Genomic DNA, 18822 nt, shown 5'->3' with positions numbered 1-18822 from the left:
GCTATTGCGCAATATTGTGCTATTGGATATTTCTTGCTATTGCACAATACTGTGCAATTGAAGATTTCTTGCTATTGCGCAATACTGTGCAATTGAAGATTTCTTGCTATTGTGCAATACTGTGCAATTGAAAATTTCTTGCTATTGCACAATACTTATTATATAATAATTTACACATCCTGTTTGGTGTGTATCTCCTACCATATCATTATTATTTGATTTTGAATATAAATCAGAAATAACCAACTTAAAATGGAAATTTTAAAAGAAACAAAAAAGGAAAAAAAGAAAAAAAAGGAAAAAAAAATAAATCCCCCCCAAAATTTTTTGAACCCCCATTATGATTCATCACCCCCAAACTCAATCCCAGCCTTCCCTTTGTGGTATGGTACCTTGCAGTACAATTTCAGAGAGATCCATACACTTGAACACAAGTTATTGTCTGGAAACTAGAAAAAAAATGTGTTTTTTGGCCCCTTTTTGGCCCCAAATTCCTAAACGTTTAGGGCAATTACCCCCAAACTCAAACCCAGCTTTTCCTTTGTGATATGGAACCTTGTAGTACAATTTCAGAAAGATCCATACACTTACACACAAGTTATTGTCATGAAACTAGAAAAATGCTTGTTTTTTGCCCCTTTTTTGGCCCCTAATTCCTAAAATTTGGAGACAATTACCCCCAAAATCAATCCCAGCATTCCTTTAGTGATATGTAACCTTGTGGTACAATGTCAGAGAGATCCATACACTAACACACAAGTTATGTCTGGAAGTTACAAAAATGCTTATTTTTGGCCCCTTTTTGGCCCCTTATTCCTTTACTGTTATTACCATAACCCCCAAAATCAATCCCAACCTTCCTTTTGTGGTATTGAACCTTGTGGTAAAATTTCATAAAGATCCATTCACTTAAACTAAAGTTAGAGTGCGAAAACCAATGTGTCTTCGGACGACGCCGGACGACGCCGGACGACGACGACGACGCCAACGTCATACCAATATACGACCACAAAAATTTTTTTGCGGTCGTATAAAAACTGTGAATTAATCTGTTACCCTGATATACATGATATAAATCACTGTATCTACAAAGAGAAAATCAGAATTTTCCTGTCTCCTTTCTTTTAACATGTTTAAAAGAAAAATCCAGTTAAATTTGTTTCCGTAAAAAGGATTTTATAAAACTACATTTATATTACAAATGATAGGCTATAATATGTCAAATATTAAATTAATAGGGGAAGATTGTGTACTAAAATACTAGTTTGACGTTGACCCTACCACATATTTATGGTCATATCTTAAGTCATTCACATAGACCTTCAGATCTTATCTGTATCCCATCATGTTTCTTTGTTAGGTAAACCAAAGTTGGAATTGCTATCAGATACTAAGTCATCTTTAATGAATTTATTCACAGCTTGCCCAGAAGTGAGAGCTCACAGCTGCATGCATATGGTTCTAGCATTAATTCATTACTGAGGATTATATGGTGTCCTCTTAATTTTTTTTGTTTTTTTTGGGGGGGGGGTAACTTTTGTTGGTTGGTTGCTGTCCTCTTATCATTAATCCTAAGTCTCTTTTATAAATATTAGAGATCGTTCTATGATTGTAGGTGATTGAAATACTTCTCTGTATACATGGTATATTTAATCAATAGTATGTGATAGGGTCATAAATCTGAGTGGTTGCACTTTAAATCACCAGCAATTACACAGTTTCATTGGGATTCACTCTGCACCAGAAAGAGTGATTTTAAACAGAATCATGATCAATCATATTTTAAAAGTGTGCTGTAGCTGTGTAGGTCATGTGTATGTTATTAACATGATTTAGGCACCTTCTATTTTTAATGGCAAAAGTCAGGTAATATTTGAGTTTGAAAAGACACCAAGGCGGCAATCAAAAACCATAAGTCAAAGAAAAAATATGAATTACCCCAAAAGAAAAAAGACAAACGACAGTGCACAAATCACTACAAATAAAACTAAAGATTGAGTCATTCACTAACACCACCAAAAACCAGGGATGAATTCAGGCGCTCCTGAGGGGTAACATAGTTCAAGCTCCACTGGCTGCTGATGTTTAGTTTATGACAAGTGAAAATCTAGTGATTATTGTTTTTACATTTTTACGATAAGGAATTAGTAGCACCATTTACCTTTTCTAGAAGATAACACCTCTTAAATCATGTAAATACTTAGGTGTTCAAACCAAATCCAAACAGGTCAATAAATAGAGTAATATCGTTGATACTTTCATAAAAATACTTACCTTTATCATAATCAGATTTATAGAGTGGTCTGAGTTTTAACATTTCTCCTGGGTTCTGTGGTGATATATTTGGATTGTATGTTGCTCTTGACTTGCTTTCAAAGTCTAGTTCTCGCAGAACGCTAGGATCAAAGATAGGTTCATCTTCAACTCCATTTGCCTATTTAAAGAAAAATATATAATGATAGTAATTATCTATTAGTTTAAAAAGAAACCACAACAGGGGGTCCTTAATATATGCCCACTGATTGAAAAACAGTCACTGTATGCTTAATCATAGGGTTCGTTTCAATAAATGTTTCAGAATGAATGATACTAAAAACCTTCCAAAAATAATTTGAAGCCAGTATTTTAGGATTTTGTTGAATTTTATTTATTCAACCTACATTCATTTTTACATGACCTATATATGTAGAAAAAAATAAAGTAAACATTATTTCAAATCTTTAAATTAAAAAAAATATCAATGTTGGTAGTCTTCCATCATTTGATGCCAATATTGATTGAATGTACAATTTTTTCTGCAGTTTTTCAAACTGATTTTTTCATCCTGCATGAACATCAATGAAACTGGATTTTTTTTTAAGGAAATACACAATCTGAATTCTGATTATAAATTTCATAAAGATCTGACAAAAATGTAGGTGTTGGTGCACTTACAAGTCAAGATGGATTGATCATGTATAAAAAAATTATAATATACATGATATATGTCATTAGTCCTACTTTGCAGCAGGGACAAAAATAGCATTCAGCACATGTTCAGGAGGTTCATATTATTTGGAAATCGAAAGTGTGAGACAGATGAATATCTACCAATATAAGATTGAATAAAATGCTCCGCTGGGCGCAGCTTGATATGACCACAGAGGTCGAACCCTGAACAGTTGGGGCAAGTATGGACACAACATTCAAGCTTGATACAGCACTGAATTTGGATTGTGATTAAATATTTGACACAGCATAGGTTTCTGACACAGAATGAATGTGGTCTAAAAACTTACCTATTGAAATCATATCATTATTATTTGCTTTTAAATATAAATCAGAAATAACCAATTTAAAATGGAAAATTTTAAAGAAAAAAAAAGGAAAAAAAATCCCCCCCTCAAAATTTTTTGAACCCCCTTATGATTCATCACCCCCAAACTCAATCCCAGCCTTCCCTTTGTGGTATGGTATCTTGCAGTACAATTTCAGAGAGATCCATACACTTGAACACAAGTTATTGTCTGGAAATTAGAAAAATGCTTGTTTTTTGGCCCCTTTTTGGCCTCAAATTTCTAAACGTTTAGGGCAATTACCCCCAAACTCAAACCCAGCTTTCCCTTTGTGATATGGAACCTTGTTGTACAATTTCATAAAGATCCATACACTTACACACAAGTTATTGTCCTGAAACTAGAAAAATGATTGTTTTTTGCCCCTTTTTTGCCCCTAATTCCTAAAACTTTGAGGCAATTACCCCCCAAAATCAATTCCAGCCTTCCCTTTGTGGTATGGTATCTTGCAGTACAATCTCATAGAGATCCATACACTTGAACACAAGTTATTGTCTGGAAACTAGAAAAATGCTTATTTTTGGCCCCTTTTTGGCCCCTTATTCCTAAACGTTTAGGGCAATTACCCCCAAACTCAATTCCAGCTTTCCCTTTGTGATATGGAACCTTGTAGTACAATTTCAGAAAGATCCATACACTAACACACAAGTTATTGTCATGAAACTAGAAAAATGCTTTTTTTTTTGCCCCTTTTTTGGCCCCTAATTCCTAAAATTTTGAGGCAATTACCCCCAAAATCAATTCCAGCATTCCCTATGTGATATGGAACCTTGTGGTAAAATTTCATAGAGATCCATTCACTTAAACTAAAGTTAGAGTGCGAAAACCAATATGTCTTCGGACAACGACGCCGGACGATGACGACGACGCCAACGTCATACCAATATACGACCGCAAAAATTTTTTGCGGTCGTATAAAAAGTAGAAAATTATGTACATTGTATATATATATATAGTACCAGAAGTCCATTACTAGAGGAAGTGTGCAACCCGCTATATAGTATAGGCGATCACGATTTCCCCTTACTTCTATCAGTGGCAGAAATGGGATTTGAGCCAGATTTCTATTAATAGTAACAAAAATCTATGGCCAATTTTTTTCAATGCATTCTGGGTAGAGATAATTTATGCAAAACACCCTATAATTTAATTAGCACACAGTTGAAAATAATGTTTGACCATCTGGTAATGTCTTGTTAATGAATAGCAGATCGTAGATGCCATATAATATTATAATATATGTATAATATTACAGTGTCATGAGCCATGATGTTGATTTTAATATTAAATAATAAAAATGTTGGCCGTATTATTTATCAATTTAAAAACTACAATTATTACCGTAGAAAAATTGTCAGAATTTAAAAATCTTACATCTTAATACAATGCATGTTCAGTTTCAGAGTTAACTGTGAAAAATCGCCATAAAAAAATTGACAAGAAAAAATCAGGTCGGAAAATCGTGCAACACTACAGTACAAGTAACACTGGATGAGGAAAGATGGTTAATAGGAATAAACATTCTTTTATCATGATTATATTTATTTTAAGTATGTAATACGTTTTACAAATTTTAAGAGATAAGAGTTTTTTTTAAATTGCATGAAAATTCTGCAGATATAAACATTTTTAGCAAAATTAACAAATTGAACACTCAATTTTGAAAATAAAAAGAGGGAAAAATAATTGTATGCCCTTTATTCAATTCGAATATCTTCAATCCTGCATAAGATCTTGATGGCAATACTACCTCGGATAATGGTGTGGATGGACAAAGGTTATATATCATTTCAGTCAGATATTGTAATATTAATCAGTCAAAATATATGTTAAGAAATGCAGATCACAACACGCGTGTTTGACATATAAATGCTATAGGTTGAAGTTGTAGGAATAGTTGCGATCACAATATTTGTAAATATGTAAGTAACAAATCATATATAATCTTTATGTAAGTATACTTCATACTGAAATAGCTTCCTTGGTGATGTAAATAACCAAGACATAATTGGACCACCAAAAGTGCTTTCCACTGATAACGGGGACAGTGTGATCGCCCATCTATATAGTACAGCCAGCACACTTTCTCTAGTAATGGACTTCTGATAGTACAAAATAGGGGCTTTATACATGTATTATTTCCCCCCTATTTCGATCATTTATTTCTAGAACTTCATTATAAATAAATTTTGTTAAATCTTTTCTTTATATCATATCCTATCTTAAATCTTTTATGCTATGTATTTTACCAGCTTTTTAAGTATGCTTACATGTAGTTTACATTTTTTATTTGCTTTTAGCGTGTTTAGCTTTTTTATCTAGCTTTATCTCATGCTTAAAAATCTGCTTAATTTTCGACAAACTTTAACATACTCTTTTCAAATAATAAGCATTAATAGCCATTATACAACAAGACAACAAAATATAATAAAAATCAGAGCGAACGGACCCAGAGTGAAAGGACCAAGGGCGAACAGGTATTAGGGCGAACAGGTACTAGGGCGAACGTGAATCAGAGCGAACGGACCCGGATTCCTTGTTATGTATTATATTGTCATGCCTTGTATGTTGGTTAAAAAGCTCAATACTTACTACAGCTTATTAATTATTAATTCATGCAGGGGAATGTGTTTGGACTAACAGTAGTAGATAGTTACAGTATCATTAGACCCAATTGTTGGGACCATTAATACTTATAGTATATGTCAGCTGACATCTTTTTATTCCATTTTTGCTTCCCATTTCCTGGAAACTATTAAGTCTATTTCTACAAAGTAAAGTATCTTATTTCATGGATTTTTCTATTATAACTTTAACTGTAACAATGGTTTTGGTGGTTTTGTTTTTCATCTCATTTTAAATAAAATTTATTTTGACTGTTTGTTTACCTTTTTCTTATTGGTTGTCATAATTTATCAGACTACCACAGTCCCTTTTCTTCTTTCGGGAGTGATGAAATTTACACGTCACGGATTTTCACCCGATTTGTTTCCGGATTTTAATTATTTAGTCTCTTAATAATATTTCTAAAGGGTACTTTCTGAAGTCTATGATAAAATAGTGAAAATAAAGAAAATACATTATACCTTGAACTTTCTTTTTAAATCAAGTCCATAAATGTAGATTGTTTAATATGCTTCTACCTTTTTGTTTAGAGATTATGTTAAATATGGCTGCGCCCATGAGATTATTTGACCTCATTATTTCTATAACTCCAAAACCGATATAGTTTACTGTATATTCCCCTTGCTGTATAAAGAAATGTCTGTGATCAATATTTTTCGATATACTGAAATGACAGCTTGTCGTATGTGTTTGAAAAGAAAAATCTTATTACAATGCGCTAAATTCAACAGTCGAATTATCAAAAGTATTGATACTTTCCCTGAAATTAATAGAACAAACCATCAATCCATGGAATTTGCCAGACTTGGGATTTCATTAAACACTCGTAATTTATCCAACAACAAATACTTGACACAGCAACTATCAAAGGACAATGGCTTTCGCATGGGACATGCATATACGGGTCAAATTAAGCTTCTTAAAAACAATGTTCAATACTACCGAGGTTTGATTCAGACATTTTCAACCACAAGTGCTTATAACAGATCATCAGATACACCCCACACTCCTGACCAAGATACATCAAAGGAGATTGAAGATATTGTATGTTTATGTAAGACAACAAATACATGTAATACTCAACAGTCGGAGCTCTGACATAAACAAGACTAAATATACCTAAACTGTCAACCTTTTTGGGCCATGCACCCATATTTAAAAGTTGAGCATCCACATGACAATGTTAAAAATACCATCCACAAACACTTTTTTAACAACATAAAATATGAATTAGACCTTAAAAAACAGAATCATATGACATTAACCATTTAATGTAAGTATGTATTTGTGATAAATTGTAAAAAATATTGTGTATAAACAATGGATTTACTTGAAAACCAGCATGAAAAGATAAGACTTTGGTATTGTTATGCATCATACAAATATTCATGGTAACTTACTGATAAGCAGATATAAGGTTTGCTACAAATCTTAAATAGTTAATACTGAAACTTCACAATTCACTGAACAGAATTTGACCTGAAAAAGTCAGACATATTCTGACTTTATAAAGTCTAAAAATGCTTTTATTCCTTTGTAACAGTGCATAATCTGACTTTCATAAGTCTTGACAATTCTGACTTGTTTATGTCAGAGCTCTGACTGCTCAATATAATGTAGGGATGTCAACATAAGCAACTTTCTTAAAACTATGTCGCTTATCATGACTTATCTTTATAGTAATAAAATGTCAAGTTTCAACCACAGAATATATACAACCTTGATGCATTTTTATTATGCAATATGCTTGATCATTGTGATTGTGATGTAGAATATTTTTCTTTGATTTTCCATACTAACATGACTAAGCCAAAAACAGATGTTTTAGAAATCTTTTGTTTATACTGGATCAATCAGTTCTATGGAATGGACTACCATACAAAACGTGTAAAGTGCAAAATAAATTTACTTTTAAACAAAGTATCAAGAAGTACTTAACACAATCCTGCTGGTAATTGTTATTAGAATGTTATTAGAATGCATTCAGGAACCTCTGGCCTTAGTTAGTCTTGTATTTTTTAAAAATTTTGGTTCATTTATATATTTGGGAGTTTAGTGTGACGTCCATTTTCTCTGAACTAGTACACATTTTTGTTTAGGGGCCAGCTGAAGCCCGCCTGCGGGTGCAGGATTTTCTCACTGTGTTGAAGACCCATTGGTGGCCTGGGGCAGTTTTCTGTTCTTTGGTAGTGTTGTTGTCTCTTTGACACATTCCCTGTTTCCATTCTCAATTTTATTGATAAGTTCATAATTAGATAATGTATTTTCTGGTTACTGTTTTTAGAAAGTATTGTTTTAATTTGTATATTATATTTTCAATTTTTTTTAATACATGTACAACACATGTACAACACATGTACAACACATGTACAAGAGAGTCACAAGATACCAAAGGGATATCCAAACTCATAAGTTAAAGATAAACTGACAATGCCATGGCAACAAATGAAAGTCGACCAAAAGAAAAACAATGCACATCACAGAAAACTAAAGACTCAGCAACATGAACCCCACCAAAATCTGAAGTTGATCTCAGGTGCTCTGGAAGGGTTAGCATTAGCAATTATCTTGTAGTTTTTATATTTTTTAATCTGTTCACATTTAAAACATGTACCTACTTTTTGTATTTATATAATCATGATAATGCTTATTTAAAAATCAGAAGTTCACATACATTTTTTTTAATGTTTTTCAGAAAGAAAAAATTATAAATATACCAAATGTGTTAACAATGTCAAGAATAGTGGCAACACCGTTCCTGGGATATCTAGTCATACAAGAAGCTTATACTCCAGCATTTTGTATATTTGTGGTTGCAGGATTGACAGATGTAGTAAGTGAGATAACAAGTGACACAACACATTTCTCCACTGTTAGGTATTAACTGAATGTCAGCATTTATCAAGCACATGTACTACATGGGACATTAGCCATACCATATTTTGGTAAAAAGAAAAAAACAAAGTATTATGCAAATATTACTCAGACATTTATGGTAGAAAAGTGACTAAAAGTGTTGAGGTAGTATGAAATTGCACAGATGGTCGCCCGTCAACATGTTCAAAATGATAATTTTCAAGCTACAGGCTTTTTGAAATTCTTATATTTTGTATGGTCTATAATAACAGTAACAATACCAATTTTACTGCAACAGATGCACATTTCAACAGTTTTTGTCTCTTCAGTAATGCTCGGTTCCATAATATTTGAAAATCCAAAACCTAATACAAACCTTGAAGAGCTGAAATAACCAAAAAGAACCAAAAATAAAGCCAAACTGGGACAAGGAATAAGAACTATGCATGAAGGATATATTCCTTAATTTTAAATGATTTCGAAATTTATGACACACTATTATTATGTGACTAGAAAAGAAACATAAATTATAAAATTTTGCAATTAAACGTGAGCAGTTAGCTCTTATAAATTGATTCCAGTAAGGTAAGCTAAAAGACAAAAATGGGTCACCCAACTCATTTTTGCTGCTACATACATGTACAACAAAATAAAGGAATCATTTTTTAGAACAAAATTATTGGAGTTATCTCCCCTGATAAAGCAATTTAAATTTATATTTTTTTTAATCACTAAGAAGTCTTTATTTGTAAAGAACGTTACTACTACTTCATGATAAATGATAAATTAATATGAAATAAATTATTTAAACATGTTTAAAGAAAAGTCCTATGCATTAATTGTATTTTTACTTCAAAATCTGTTCATTTCAGGAAAAACTCAGATTGATCATTTGCAGGTAATTGCAAGATTTCCATGAATTTTCCCTATTTGAGTGTCAAAGTATAAAAACATGGAAAAGCAAATACATAAACAAAGGTGTTTAGAGTTGTCAGTAAACATTTGAAGTTTATTTGTTTGTCCACTAAAAAAATTGATGCAGTATCCTTAGAAGAAAAAAAAAACGTTATTGAACCCCTACATGCAATAGTTCCCCTACAATATCAGAGTACTGTTAGCAGGTCTACAAAGAGCTTTTTATTTTTTTCTTGATATTTTATATGCAGAAGAAAATTTATGCTTTGTGTTCTGTGCATGGAAATCATACATTTTCTTTAACATGTTTAAGCAGGCGTGTCAATTGTATGTTTTTTTTTCTCTCAGTTAGATGGCTACATTGCTAGGAATTTTAATCAGATGACAGTTCTTGGGTCAGCTTTAGATCCTCTAGCAGATAAATTACTGGTCAGTGTATTGACAGTCACACTGACAATGTCCAGTTTGATGCCAGGTAAAAATTTAATATACAAATTTTGAATGTGATAAAATATTTTTTTAATCAGGACAATAAAGTTTAGGTATGGTAAACATTTGTGATGAAGGATATGGGATAGACTGTACACAAAGTAAAATAACATTGAAATATAACTTTCACAAAGAGACAATGTTTTTATGTTATAGATATTATTCTGAAACATTCACTGGAAAGTCTTTGGAGAAAGTCAAATTACAATTACCTATATTATTTACTTCAACAGCGTTATGGTGTTTTTAGGGGAGCGAAATATGACCAATTCTAATATGACGTGCTTCTTTCACTTTGTAAACAACACCGTGATAAAATTCCCGATATATCTATACTTAGCGCAGACTCAGAGATATACATAATAATGGATGTTACAATATACCTCCCTCGTAAATCCACATGTATTGGAACCTATTTGCAAATGCTATGCCGATTTTATTGTTTTAAAAATTGCAATTGAAAAAAGACTACAGAGCTTTTTTTCTTATTCGGATGCATAACAAAAAGAATTAATGCATAAGAGCTCGGAGAAATCTACAAAATCAAAATAAAATAAAATTCCGCGAAAGTCCATTAATGCTTTTGGCACATTTAAGTCACTTCAAAACATGACGTCATACAAATGAAAACGCTAAAGCTGAAGGTTTTTCCGTTATGTGAACCATCGAAATTCATAATTTATATATAATATAATAGTATAATATTACATTAAAATGGATTTTTGAGGTAGGTGTTGTTTCATTTTCTATTTTATTGCATTATTCGCATATTTACTGATTTCAGCAAGTCAACATGGCGGTTCCTTAGTTACGAAATGTCAACTTTGGATTTGACGGTAGCTTACGAGAAAAACATGTAAATTAAAAATGGCAAATGTTGGGTTTGAGAATTAAAAGAATTAAGCACATTTTTTCTAGCGGTTGTTTACGAAATTATTCATGCAAGCTACAGATTTATTAGAATGTTTTAGCTTTATCTAACAGGGAGTAAAAAAGAACAGCCACACACACGGCATACCCACCCTCGCTTCAGTTTTTTAATGACCGTATTTGTCCTATTAGAATCGAAATAATTCATGAAAGCCATAGATTTGTTGGAAATTTACACATGGCCTGGGCCGTGATATTCGTTAATTTTATCCCTCGCTAACGCTCAGGATAAAATTCGAATATCACGGCCCATGCCATGTGTAAATTTCCAACAAATCTATGGCTTTCATGAATTATTTCTTAATTCTTATTTACTATAAATTCAGAAATTATTGCGGGCATTTATTATTGCGAATTTGTCATTTTAGACTAAAATGCGATTTAAATTTTTGCGATATTGAGAAAAATTCCGTTTAATTCATATAAAAAATTTCAAAATGCGAGTTTAAATTATTGCGATTATAACCCTGTCGCAAATTTTCGCAATAATAAAAAACATCGCAATAATTTCTGAATTTACAGTACTTAATGTAGATTTTTATACATCATGTACTTTCAAGAAGATGTATTTATACATGTTTTTTTTCATAGCCTTGATTTTCTTCCTCAGAAGGAATATTTAAAAAAATTCTTATGATTATTTTTTTAAACGTCATTGTTATTGTGTTGTTCCTTCAACATGTTTGAATCATATATTTTAGACTGTTCAGTGCCTTGAACATTGATGATACTTGGAAAGGTTGTGCTATTAATTATTTCTTTACTGTAGCATACATCTGTTAGTTTTTTTTGTGCCTTTTGCAGCAGTGATATGAAGAAAGAAAATGTTTTTAATTTTTTCTAATCTATATCTGTTATATTTTCAGTGCCGTTAGCAGCAGTGATATTAGGAAGAGATGTTTTATTAATTCTTGCTTCATTGTATTTCCGTTACATATCTTTACCTCCTCCAGTAAGTATGCCTGTAGTTTGAATTCTAACAATGTAATAATATTTAGTATTTAAAAAAAATAAGACCTTGTATTACCTGCAATAAATTTCAATACTGGGATAGTTGTTTTAATGTGGAGGTTGATAAAGTAATATCATCATGATGTGTATGCAGATTTTTTATATAATTTAATGGAAACATCCCTACAGACACGTACCATGGTATCTACTTCTAGGATAGTTACTCTTTCGCATATCAAGTGTTAGTTCAGTAATACATGTATCTTGATTCATTATAAAATTTTAAAGCTTTGGCCTCATAGACTAGAAAGGAAAAACCAAAAAGTTTGAATAAAGTTTTGTAATCTAAATGTTTACAGTTAAATGTATGTTCAAAAATAAAAATGAAAGCTACATCAGGTGTAAAGTTGTCATGTAAAGTAAACAGAGATATTTTTATGTTTTTACAGTACCTGAAAAATAGATTGAGAGTTGTACTGGTAAATACTGGCTTTTCATATAATTGTAAGCTTTAGGTCTGAAACTTCAATTCATAAATTTATTGATTTATCAGAATGCTAGACTAATAAAATTAATATCTAATACCGGTACTATTGTAAATGCATAGCAATTTCAAAATAGTATATATTGCCTTATTTTTACTTTTTTCTTCATAAATACATGTATTATCATATTCATACTGCAGCTAAATATCTTAAGTATGTATTCAGGGGTAAAAAAGAATATTTTTTTTCTGCGTACATGATACAAGCTTGCTTTATGACAGTCACATGTTTCTATGGAGTTTGCTATCGATATTTATAGTATATTGCACATGTTTACAGATTTTTCAAGTCCAAATTCTGCAACTTTCACCAAAAATCTATTTTGTTCAAAGGAAAATGATGCACTATGGTGGCCAATGCCTCCTGCTTTTGTATAATCTGTCTGTTGGTTGCAGTAGTTTGTGTTTGATAATTTTCACAAGTGTCACATAACGTAATAATAGCTAATTGAATTAATTTTTTGAGTGGTTATATTTGATATTTTGGTAATATTGATTTTTGTGATTTTTTATTTTACAAAGAGGACATTTTCAATTTTTATATATAAGAAGATGTGGTATGAGTGCCAATGAGACAACTCTCCATCCAAGTCACACTTTGTAAAAGTAAACCATTATAGGTCAAAGTACAGCCTTCAACAGGGAGCCTTGGCTCACACCGAACAGCAAGCTATAAAGGGCTTTGCATAAATATTAGTTTGTAAACACAAAGTAAATCACAGCTGATATTGAAGTTGAAGTAATCCATGCAGATTTGGTTCATTACATACATGTATAAAGTTGTGCATTTTAAAGGCCATTTTCTCAAGTAAATTATTTCATATATTTCATGTCATGGCCTTTTATAGCTGACTATTCGGTATGGGTAACTCTGATTGTTGAAGGATGTATGGTTGCCTATAATTGCTTACATCCACCTCATTTGAACTTTGGTGGATAGTCGTCTCATTTGCAATCATACCACATCTTTTATTTTTATCTTCTGTTGATTTTATTTTAGAGTTACTTCCCTTTGTTACATAAGACAAAATGACAAACTGTGTATTGCTACCTCAGACAAGTGGAAAAGCAGGGAAATAGATCATATGGCTAGACACTATTGATACTTCTTCTGTTTCAAATTTTTTCAAACATAGTTTTATATTTCTGAAAAATTTTACACTATGAAGTACGTTATTTTTTTTTATGAAATAATTTGGAATTATTACATGGTTACTTTCAGAAAACATTTTCCAGATACTGTGATGTTACTAATGCTACAGTCAAACTTCATCCTTCCAATATAAGCAAGGTATTTATATTTACTTTACATGGTAATATTTATCTTCTAACATAATAGGTATCTGAAAATGTTTGTATGGTATGCTATTTATACTCAAATGTTTCCGAAGTCAACTTTATATACTGTATACTCAGGATACAGGTTTTTTTTGTATACAATGTTGCATGTTTATTTTGTTTAGACGATTGTTAAATGGACTGTTAAATAAAATAAACTCATTAAAGATACCATATATGCCAGACCGCTTTTAATCTACAAAAGACTCATCAGTTATTAGTTGAATTTAAAAGAAGTTAAAAGGCATACTAAATTATAAGAAAAAGAGCATAGGAGATCGTAATAAGATTGTACAGCTGTAGGAAAATTTTTCTTAAAAACTATATTCTGGCTATTCCTACATGTCCTAGATGTATTTAAACCTCCACAAAAATATGAAATATTTATAGAATAATGTTTGTATCGTTTAGCATTGAGTACGAAAATCAGTAGCAAAGAATATTTCATGACTCAATTGATATTTTATTTTACATACCGGTAGTCATTACTAAACATAAAATTATTCTTATTATTTTACTTTCTGTCGATTTTAAACCAAACCAGTATAAAAAAAAAACAATCTCAAAATATCAATTGTTTAACTATAGCATGAAATGGAAGAATAATCCTTTATTTCATAAAGCACTTTAGGGATGGAGACCACTTCCGTATTGCATATATTTCTGTCTGCTAATGTGAACGTACTATTGACTCTGCAACAACATTTGTACTGCCTATCAGGCAATGCGATGCTTTTCCATATAAAGCATTTCAACTGTATGTAGAAATAAGTATTTAATCATCAAAGAACATTCGTACAGAAAGTATAGTAAATAAAAAAAGTAAAAGCAATGTATACAAATTTTTATAAAAAATTAAAACTTTTTTATCAAATTGATAAGTGTAAAATGAAAGACACAAGATTAAATCCAGTTGTCATTTATATGATAATTCGCAATAAATAACTGAATGTAAAATGATTTGTTTTTCAGCTAAATACCTTTTTACAGTTGACATTAATAGCATCATCTTTAGCAGCTCCAGTGTTTGGGTTTGTGGATCATGTAGCACTACAGTCTTTGTGGTAATTAATCTCTTTAAATTTACATACTGAAAAATATACCTTTATAAAAATAAGGAGGTGTGGTGTGGTTACCAATGAGACAACTTTTTACTATAGTCTTTCCCATGCTGCCATTTATATTGATTTTCATGATTTTGTGTATAATCTTTAACTAAGAAATTTATAACTCCTTGAAAAATAATGATATTCTGTTTGCATTGGTAAGTGTAAATGTAAAAATACAAAATAAGAAAAAAATGGTCATATTTGAAAAAGAGAGGCAAAAGATACCGAAGTGACATTCAAACTCATAAGTGGAAAATAAACTGACAACGCCATGGCTAAAAAAGAAAAAGACAAACAGACAAACAGACAAACAATAGTACACTAAACACAACATAGGACCCCAATGTGGACCAATATTGAAACGGGTCAAACAATTATATAGAATGTCCAGCTGGTAGTGACCAGTATTATTTAATCTGTGCATCCAACTGTTAGTCTGTCATTTCATCTTTTCCCTATCAGATTTAAGTTTTATTTAAAGTAAAGTTAGAATATTTATCTTTATGTAGTTTACCATGAGGTTGAATCACAGCAACTTGAATTTAGTACACATGTTTATTCTAGTGTGAGAGCAAACTTTAGTACATATGTTTATTTTGGTGTGGGGCCTCGTTGGCCAAGTGATCTAAGTAGCTTACCTTCTGTATAATTAGCCTGTCAACAAAGAGGTTGTGAGTTTGAACCTACACATGGCAGTTGTGTTGGACTCCAATCATAATTGACTAGAATTGCCAGTTTACGTGCTGAATGCCTGTTTTCGCCAGGTTTTCAGGGTTACTCTACCACTAGAAATAAGTCCCCATGTGGGCAGAAAATGACGATTTAACACCAACTCAATCAATCAAATACTTTTGAAATATATGCCAAATTTGGATTTTGACCACATGCACTTGTCTCTGACAAAAATTATCTCTATGTCAAATATTTAAAACAAGAAAATTCAAAGGCTTGATTTATGAGAAAACACAATAAACTAAAAGCATATAACACTACAACCAATGACAACCACTGAGTTACAGGCTCCTGTTATTATGAAGATTTAATAATATTTATTACATTCAATGCATAGACCAGTATATAAATAACACATAGCTGAGAGGGTGATAGAGCAGATTGTTCCCTCGAGAAAACATTGTTAACTGCGGCGAAGCCAAGGTTGACAATGCCTTTTCGAGGGGTAATAGTCTGCTCTATCACCCTTTTAGCTATGCGTTATTTACTTTATTATACTGAATGTTCTCTGTTATTTACTGTCTGTTAAGTTTCACGTCTTGTACATAAGTCATCCCTGTTTAGTAAAGCACACAAATGATCAAGCGTCTTTGTGAAGGGTAATAGAGTATTTGCCATGGGATAGAGTAAATTGTCTACCTCGTATTAATCAATCAGAATCCTGTGTTTTGACATGAAGTATAATAATATTAATTATTTTTGCAGGTATTTGACAGGAACAACAACAATTGCCTCAGGTGTTGGTTACTATAGAAACAGACATCAAAGTGTAGAAATATTACAGGATAAAATGAAGCATTGATTGTGATTTCATGATTTACTGATAGATGTGTGTAAATGATAGAAAATAGACATATCTGTGAAAGAATGATGGTTTTCATACCATTCAAATGGAGGTTATTACATAACCAGAAATGATATATGTAGTTCAAATTTAGCTTATGGAGCATACAGATTTACAAATGTAAAAGATTGAAGTGATATGTGATATTACATAATAAGAAATGCAACTTATCAAAGAGCTCATGGGAGTAGAAAATTTCAGTGCTAAGCAAAATGTGTTTGCAAAAACTTTATTAAATGTAGTTTTTCTTTGGTGCTGTTTTAATGTGATAAAACTAATACATTATGTTACCTAGATAAAGAGACTTTTTCATGCTAAAAGTCACAGCTTATCAAATATAAGATTTACAGTTTATAAACCCTTTCCAAAGTTGGGCACTTCTTTGGCTGTAGAGGGTAGCTAGTTTGTGTCATCTTTCAACTGTAACAGTTTTCCTTCAAAATCATTTAAACTGTGCACTTTAATGGCACTCATCACCAAGTCTTGGCTCACGTCATTGTCAAAAACTTTAAAAAAACATTTTCCTCTGAAACTTTTGAGTCAAATGTTACCAAACTCTACCTGATGTTCCTTGGGGTATGCTATTAAAAATTTTACCCTTGGATTTGATCCAACAACAAACATGGCCACTGTTGCTAAAAATAGAACTTAGGGGTAAAATGCAGTTTTTGGCTGATATCTCAAAAACTTAAGCAGTTAGAGCAAATCTAACATAGGTATGATAGATCATCATGTCAATGTCTATCTCAGGCAGAATTTTCAGATAATTGTTACTCCTGAAATGTCAATTTTTAATAAATTTCAAAGTTTTTGGCTTATATCTCAAAACCTAAAACAGTTAGGATTTTATGAGACTGTCATACAAGTGAGAGGTTTAGCTAGCTATAAAACCAGGTTTAATCCACCATTTTCTACATAAGAAAATGCCTGTACCAAGTCAGGAATATGACAGTTGTTTTCCATTCGTTTGATGTGTTTTAGCTTTTTATCTTGCCAATTGTTAAGGGACTTTCCGTTTTGAATTTTCCTTGGAGTTCAGTATTTTTGTTGTTTTACTTTTAAGAGCAAATCTGACTGGGTCGAATTGAACAGCAGGTCAAAGTTTTTTCTATTGTTGAAATTGCAGAAAGATCTGACGACCCATTTTAGAGTTATTTCCCCTGAAATATCATTTTCTTTAGAAATTCTTTACAATCTATTTTTACATTAAAAACGTCCTGAACAATAAGATCTATAATTAAGTCAACTTGGCAGAAATGTTAAATGACCTGGATCTTTATTGGATTCCTAAACTACATAAGTGTCCTTACAAACAACAGTATATTGATAGGTCTTCCAAATGCTCCACGAAACCTCTTTCTAAATTATTGTCATCAATTTTATCAACAATCAAAACCGGGCTACAAAGTTATTGTGAATCTACCTATTCTAGAGGTGGCGTGAATCAGATGTGGATACTTAAAAAATCTGAAGATCTGAAGAGTACATACGATCTAAGACTCTTTCATTTTGCAATAGTATTAAAAGATTTGACTTTTCTAAACTTAACACAAGTATTCCCCGTTCAAAACTAAAAGACATATTGAAAGAGTTGGTCCTGCTTTGTTTCATAAAAAAGAATGGCCAACATAGATACAAGTATCTTGTCTTAGGGAGGGATAAATCCTACTTTGTAAAAAATCACTCTGATTCCAACAAAAATTTCTCTGAAACTGACATTATCAAGATGCTTGATTTCTTGATTGACAACGTATTTGTTATGTTTGGAGGACGTGTTTTTCAACAAACAATCGGCATTCCCATGGAGACAAACGGTGCCCCTCTTCTTGCCGACTTGTTCCTTTATTTATATGAGGCTGATTTCATACAGGAACTTCTTAGGAAGAAAGAAAAGAAGTTGGCAGTATCCTTTAACTTTACTCTCCGCTATAAAGATGATGTTCTCTCACTAAATAATTCCAAATTTAGTGACTATGTTGAACGCATCTATCTCATTGAATGTGACCTACCGAATTGGAGTTGTTACCGGGTTTGTACTAACATGAGCAACAAGACGGGTGCCACATGTGGAGCAGGATCTGCTTATCCTTTTGGAGCACCTGAGATCACCGCCAGTTTTTTGTGGGGTTCGTGTTGTTTAGTCTTTAGTTTTCT

At 31.7% G+C, this 18822-nt stretch overlaps 2 protein-coding genes across 6 annotated transcripts in view; one reads left to right on the top strand and one right to left on the bottom strand.

Moving 5' to 3' along the window:
• LOC127739324 (glucosamine 6-phosphate N-acetyltransferase-like) overlaps window positions 1-6315 on the bottom strand; it is a 31449-nt gene extending 25134 nt beyond the window's left edge. Inside the window, exons 1-2 of the mRNA XM_052251000.1 lie at window positions 6224-6315; window positions 2275-2434 (exon numbers count right to left, since the gene is read on the bottom strand). Of these exons, the coding sequence (XP_052106960.1) occupies window positions 2275-2434; window positions 6224-6244 (181 nt within the window). The 5' untranslated portion in view covers window positions 6245-6315. The remainder of the gene's footprint in view (window positions 1-2274; window positions 2435-6223) is intronic.
• Window positions 6316-6500: 185 nt separating this feature from the next.
• LOC127739321 (cardiolipin synthase (CMP-forming)-like) lies at window positions 6501-16918 on the top strand. 5 transcript variants are annotated; one of them, XM_052250992.1, is made up of 8 exons: window positions 6501-7004; window positions 8656-8793; window positions 10080-10206; window positions 12017-12102; window positions 12551-12580; window positions 13868-13936; window positions 14956-15047; window positions 16530-16918. In XM_052250992.1, the coding sequence occupies exons 1-8, from the start codon at window positions 6597-6599 to the stop codon at window positions 16624-16626; spliced, it is 1047 nt and encodes a 348-aa protein (XP_052106952.1). In that variant the 5' UTR covers window positions 6501-6596; the 3' UTR covers window positions 16627-16918. The 5 variants fall into 5 exon arrangements, with proteins under 5 accessions (XP_052106952.1, XP_052106953.1, XP_052106956.1 ...); XM_052250993.1 differs by having other exon boundaries at window positions 8656-8797; window positions 10084-10206; XM_052250996.1 differs by having other exon boundaries at window positions 6501-7014.
• The last annotated feature ends 1904 nt before the right edge of the window (window positions 16919-18822 follow it).

Source organism: Mytilus californianus, unplaced genomic scaffold (assembly GCF_021869535.1).
Source record: "Mytilus californianus isolate M0D057914Y unplaced genomic scaffold, xbMytCali1.0.p SCAF_4, whole genome shotgun sequence".
Lineage (NCBI taxonomy): Eukaryota > Metazoa > Mollusca > Bivalvia > Mytilida > Mytilidae > Mytilus > Mytilus californianus.
Note: the sequence above shows the minus strand (reverse complement) of the source record. Positions and strands in the feature narration are given on the sequence as shown.

What these genes read in the sequence shown, in the direction of transcription:
- LOC127739321 (XM_052250992.1), top strand. Translation starts at nt 6,597, where the DNA reads ATGTCTGTGATCAATATTTTTCGATATACTGAAATGACAGCTTGTCGT. An exon ending in AATGTCCAGTTTGATGCCAG is followed by an intron (nt 10,207 to 12,016) that starts GTAAAAATTTAA and finishes TTATATTTTCAG; the next exon opens with TGCCGTTAGCAGCAGTGATA. An exon ending in ATCCTTCCAATATAAGCAAG is followed by an intron (nt 13,937 to 14,955) that starts GTATTTATATTT and finishes TTTGTTTTTCAG; the next exon opens with CTAAATACCTTTTTACAGTT.